At 32.8% G+C, this 6,063-nt stretch overlaps 1 protein-coding gene across 1 annotated transcript; it reads right to left on the bottom strand.

Annotated features, from left to right (window-relative positions):
* Window positions 1-2,361: 2,361 nt before the first annotated feature.
* Window positions 2,362-5,581, bottom strand: LOC112513069 (zinc finger protein CONSTANS-LIKE 16). Its single transcript, XM_025119192.1, has 3 exons — window positions 4,889-5,581; window positions 2,796-3,035; window positions 2,362-2,714 (listed from the first exon to the last, which is right to left on the bottom strand). The coding sequence occupies exons 1-3, from the start codon at window positions 5,579-5,581 to the stop codon at window positions 2,691-2,693; spliced, it is 957 nt and encodes a 318-aa protein (XP_024974960.1). The 3' UTR covers window positions 2,362-2,690.
* Between the last annotated feature and the right edge of the window lie 482 nt (window positions 5,582-6,063).

Here is a 6,063-nt window from a genome sequence, read left to right as displayed (position 1 = left end):
TTTCTATTATATATATATATATATATATATATATATATATATAATGGGTAATTGGTGGATCTTGTAATTTTGTTGATAACGTACACTTCAAATTATCATATTATATTATATTATATTATATTATAACTTCTGATTACATGGCAAAAGGTTGCGTCAAAATCAAATGATTTCACACCTACTTTAAACTCGTTTATCAGGTAAAATAAGTAGAAAATAGGGAAATTAGCTCAAATGACTATTTCTCTCATTCAAATTGGTCTCTTAGTCATTTTTCTTATGGGTTGACCAAAATGTCATTAAATCTGCAATACTCAGGTCCGTAATATTATGGAACTAGCTAAAAGACAGGAAAAGAAGATGTCAAATTAAACCAGTTTACCGTCGCAATGGCAGACAGCAGACCTGGCCCGTCACAATTGCGAACCTAGGCATCACAGTTTGCATATCTAGTTGTCCCAATTGCATAATTGTGTTGAATTTTTGTCTTTAGCTAGGTCCGCAAGATTGTGTACCTAAAAATTGCGGAAGTAGTGACATTTGGGTCAACCCGGAAGAGAAATTGTTAGGGAAATGATCATTTAACTCAGGGACTCTAGAAAATACTCTTGATTACATGACAAAAAGCCGCATCAAAATCAATCGATGTCACGCTTACTTAAAACTCGTCTATCAAGTAAAATGTGTACAAAATGTTTTTTTCATCCCAAAATAAATGTTCATCAGAAAAAACACATACAATTCTGTAAATGTGAAATCATCACATTTTTTAGTGAACTAAATAATAATTTTACTCTTAATAATAGGAGTAATATACTTCTTTATTTATGGGCAGAATTGAAAAGTATGTACTTACTTTTGAAAGTGAACACTTATTTTAGAACAAATAGAAATCTGATATTTATTTTGGTATGAAGAATTAAACATTTGTTACACTAATCAGTAAAAAAGTTACCGTTACATAAAACCTAAGAGAAAAATCGTAACTTTCTGATGCATTATTTGTCCTTTTTCCATTTATACAGTAATTTTGTAAACTAATCAGATATAAATTCTTTTCAAATAAGTCGAAAGTAAATAGAGGAGTAACAGAGAGTGAGAATTCAATTTATAAGCCCATATAAGGTCACAAGGGTCTCACATATTGCAAATTAGTTATGTTTCATTTGCTGCAAGTTGAAAACCATTTTATAACTGTCTGTCGAGTATCATGTGATATAATAAATCGCGTGAAAGATTCTGATGAAATTTTTTGTTTTTGATTTAACATATCTTGAATCAAAAAAGGAGTATCATGTTGCGTAATAAATGACATTGGGCCCACGGCTCGAACATGCTTGTGTTTCGTTTTAGCCAACATGAGAGTGGATGGTGTATGTACTACGTACAATATTGTTTTTTTTGAACAAATGTTTAGAATCCGAATATATATATATATATATATATATATATATATATATACGTATATATATATATATAATTAAATAAGAACTAATTAGTTTGTGGTAACCGTAAGTTCTAATCTCAACCACAAATCAACAGATACATTAGGAAATTTATAATTTTATTAATTTTGAATTAAAATTTTAATGCAATGACATTTTAGGTATTTTTCTCTTCTCTCTCTACTCTCTTCTCTCTCCATCCCCTGGCCTCCGTCCTCCGTCCTCCGGCCACTTTGTGTGGTCGATCGGAAATGTAACACAGTGGTATCACAATGCATCTTAAATGTGCATGGGTATCACACTGTGTCTTTTTGTTTAACAAAGTCAATATTTTTAAATATCACAGTGGTATCATCGGAGGATGGTATCTCCTGTCCCTCTCTCTTCTACGTTTGGACTCCAACGAACACCATGTGGTACCTAAAATACACCAAGATACACAATGTGATACTCAAAACACACCAAGTAAACTTTGAGACCACTCTGATACCAACTGTGTTACCACTGTGATACCAAGTGTCGGGAATGTTCATAGATGGTGTTTAGTGGTCGATCATCGGAGAAGGCGTCTTGATCAAACAAGATAACCGAAGGAGATCATGGGAGTGGTGGTGGGTGCCGGAGAAGGCCATCGGATTTGATTCGTGTGTGTGTCCGTGTGTGTGTGTATATATACATATATTAAAATAAATAAACTAACTAAAGTAAATTGGAATATTAAACTAACTAAAGTAAATTGAATAATCAACACGATTTACTAATTTAACCTTTGTTTTATTTTAGTAAATAACATTAATTATCTAAAATGATTGACTCATATTGGACCTTATAATTACTAAAAACTATCTAATTCTCATCTGATTAGGCCCCTATATATATATATATATATATATATATATATATATATATATATATATACCATTTTGTTAAATTAAAAATTTTACGATTTTACATTTATTAATTTAATTTTTCAATACAAGAAACACATGTACATTGATCAAAACACGGGACCCGTTCAAAAGGGCATCTTAATAAATTGTACTTAAAAAACAATAGAGCGTCCCAATAGAGTTTTTTCTTTAGCCATCTAAGCAAGTGAAAGAACTCATGAGAGAAAATACGACTTTTGCTTTTGAAGTCACAAACTCTGAAAGAGCTTTTTTTTTTTGCGTGTGGGTCCCACTTCTCTGGAAAAAGCTCTTGTGAAAAAGTCCAACCATTGTCGACGCTCTAAAAGGTCAAATTCGCTCAATTGCTTTTCACAAACCTTCCCTGCAAATAAGATTAAATGAGATTCATACGCAAACTGTTAACCAAATCATGAAATACAGTACTATAAAACAAGTATATTACCTTAATACGAGGGCGTTTTTCGGCATTGAGCTTTCTTACTTCATAACGAATGGTTTTCGCAAATAAGCGGTTACGTCTTTTCTCCTTGTACCTTTGAACACTTGCTTCTCTACGATGAATCATTTCGTTCGACCCGATTGCCTGCATTGTGTCATCTCCTCCATCAGTGTCATTATTCTCAGTACCTGGTATTTCAGGAACTGTCCACGACCCTTCATTGCCGCCATTTTCTCGTTCACACTACACATAACGTAACATAAATAGATAAACATAATATCGAATATTTTCAAAACATTTGGAGAACTCATAAATTATCGGGCCTGAGTGTAATTTTTCAAACTTGTGATGTGCAATGTGGACAAAGTGAAAAGTAGAGGGGGCCAATTTGAATTAATCTTGATTGCTTTCTGAACTTGTACCATACAACCTTTTAAAGCAGTGGGTCCGGTGTATTAATGGACATTTTGGCTCATTTCCAGACTTCAAATTTCTAAAGCCAGAGCAACATTTTCCCGTAAGTTTTCATTAAATCATGTATGAATAAAAGTGTTTATATGAATTTGTCTGTATTTATAAAATAAGAATATTTTTATTTGGGAGGGTTTTTTCATAAATGGAAAAAGTATGTTTTTATTGGAATGAGTAGGTTTGAAAAAACCTTAGCTTTTTATATCATTAAGTCACTTTCTATATCATTAAGTCACTACCAAACATTCATAAATAACTAACCGAATAAGTTATGAGTCTCATAAAGCTACTAACAAAAAAAAAACCTTATACAATATCCTTTATAGAACTTGTATACTTCAATAGAATTTAGAAGTTTTAGGTCTGGAAAAGTAATTCTACCTTTGTATTTAATAGCATTTATATACGGTTTTTGACCGACCGAGCTCAATAATTCCACACTGATTAAGTTCAATAATTCGGAATCTAGAGTATCAAACACTCAAAATTGTCAAAAGAAAGACCACCGACAAGTGTACATTGTCGTAATATGGCCTCATCCATAAAAGCAAACCGAAACATGGGTCCATCCATAAAACTGGACTGAAACGTGACCATCCATAAAAGCGAACCAATGCTACCTGGATTTTGAAAAATCGGTCTAAAATTGTATTTTACAACATTTATTTCAATCGAAGATATAAAAACATGTATTAAATTATCAAAATATTTTATAAATTTATCATCTCTATTTATATTTTAATTATTTTATAAAGTAATAATAATTCAATCTATTTTTATATAAATAAAAAATCAATTTCTCTCAAATATTAAATTATAAAAAAAATTATAAACTAAAATTCTATTTTAAAAATAAATGGAAAATCTTTAGAAACAAAAAGAATTTCCATATGTTTATATTAAAAAATCTATAACACTTTTACATGTTCAAAGTTAATTCTTTTGCCAGTTTTGGTACCCACAAAACCATTATTAAATAATAAACAAATTGATTCGTAAAAAGGGTAAAATTGAAAAGTAAAAATTTATTTAAAAAAATAAACATTTAAAATATCGTTTATCAAACACAAACTAGGTAAGCAGATACCAGCTTACTTACCTTACCAGGTAGGTATGGCAAGGTCTAATAATTTGACTGGACATGACAAGAATCGAGAATGTTACGCAGTAAGTGAGAATGGTTACCAATAAATAAGTGTCCTAGAGACTGTTTTATGAGCCATAGCTTATAGGATCAACAGATAAAGCGTCTAATAAGTTTATAAAATGTTTTTAGGCGTCTTAATAAGTTTCTTTATGACACACATTAGCTATTTTATAGGACGTTTTCTCAAAAGTGTCGTATAAAATAGCTAATATGACGTTTTTCTTATAAAAGTGTCTAATAAACTTGTTACGATGCCGAAATTGTTCTATAAACTTATTACAATGTTTTATGTTTTGATTCCATAAATTATATCTTATAAAGTGGTCTATTAGGACGTTTATTTATTGGTAGCGTCCTATAAATCTAATTTTGTTGTAGTGTTACCGAGTAATGTTAGTGTCTGTTCTGATATTTTGATGGTCGAGAATCTTACCCGATAAGTTTATTAAAAAAATGAAAAAGGAAAAAGGGATCTTACATTAAGAGGAGGAATGGTGGAAGAGGATAGAAAGAAGTCATCTTCTTGGAGTTCGGGTACGGTTTGGATATCCGGATTATTGTTATGGATATAAAGTGGGCCCTTATTCACCCATGAATTCATAATCTTTTCATAATCAAGTTTCAAAACCAATTTATTCCGATGATCATGATCATGATGACGATGATGGTATGATGATGTTGATGATGATGATGATGCTGACAACCCTCTAATCATCACCTTCTTCTTCTCCTTGACAACCTCCGAATAACAAACCCATTTCAAATCATCATCGTCCCTTTCCGTTTTATTCCTCCTCATCGCCGTCCGTACAAGCTCCACCTCCTCGTCTGCGTAGTTAACCGACGACGGAGATGGGTTGTTGGTGTATTCTTCCTCTTCGTCGGAGCGGAGAATTCCGGTGAGGGTGGTGGCAGCTCCGTCGTCATCGCAAGAGGAGAATATGCAAGCCATGTTATGCTCTTCGTCTAGTTTGTCTTGTTGATCATCCACTAGGTTTTCAGGGTGAAGTGGGAAAAGATTGATGAGTTGTTTGTGGTGGTTGGTGGTGGTGGGCATTGGTGGTGGTGCGGCGGAGATGAGGTGGAGACGGAGGAATCTGGGTTTACGGAGTTTAGTTCGGGATCGACGTGAGGATGGTTTAAGAGTGAGTGTGGATTCTTGTGCAATCATAGTAAAAAGGGGTTTGGTTTTATTTGGGTGGATGGAATGGAGGGTTTATGTAGTGAAGAGGATGGCGTTTGGAAGGATTGGAGGGGGGAGACGTGGGTTGATTTGATTGGTGGAGGGATGGATTTTGTGGAGATTTCGTTTGGATCCCCGTAGATAAGAATAAGAGGTAAGAGGAGATGTTGTTTTACATTCATGCCCACAATGCCTTTTTGCTAATACGGGAACTTTTAGGCTTTCTCATGTCTTGCACGTGATGACCTAAGCACTTTTCTTTTATGGGCTACAATACATGGCACCCATATATAGATACAATTTATATATATATATATATGGTATATTTCAAATGTAATTATGTTCATTTGTACAATTAATACAACATAATGACTCACCTCTATATGTATACACACATAATGATTATCAATGTGATATTTAAAATGGACGGTTGAGATTGAGTTGTATTGGTTGTACAAATGTAAAAGGTT

The sequence above is a fragment of the Cynara cardunculus genome (genome assembly GCF_001531365.2).
Source record: "Cynara cardunculus var. scolymus isolate 2C chromosome LG 5, CcrdV1, whole genome shotgun sequence".
NCBI classification, from domain to species: domain Eukaryota; kingdom Viridiplantae; phylum Streptophyta; class Magnoliopsida; order Asterales; family Asteraceae; genus Cynara; species Cynara cardunculus.
Note: the sequence above shows the minus strand (reverse complement) of the source record. Positions and strands in the feature narration are given on the sequence as shown.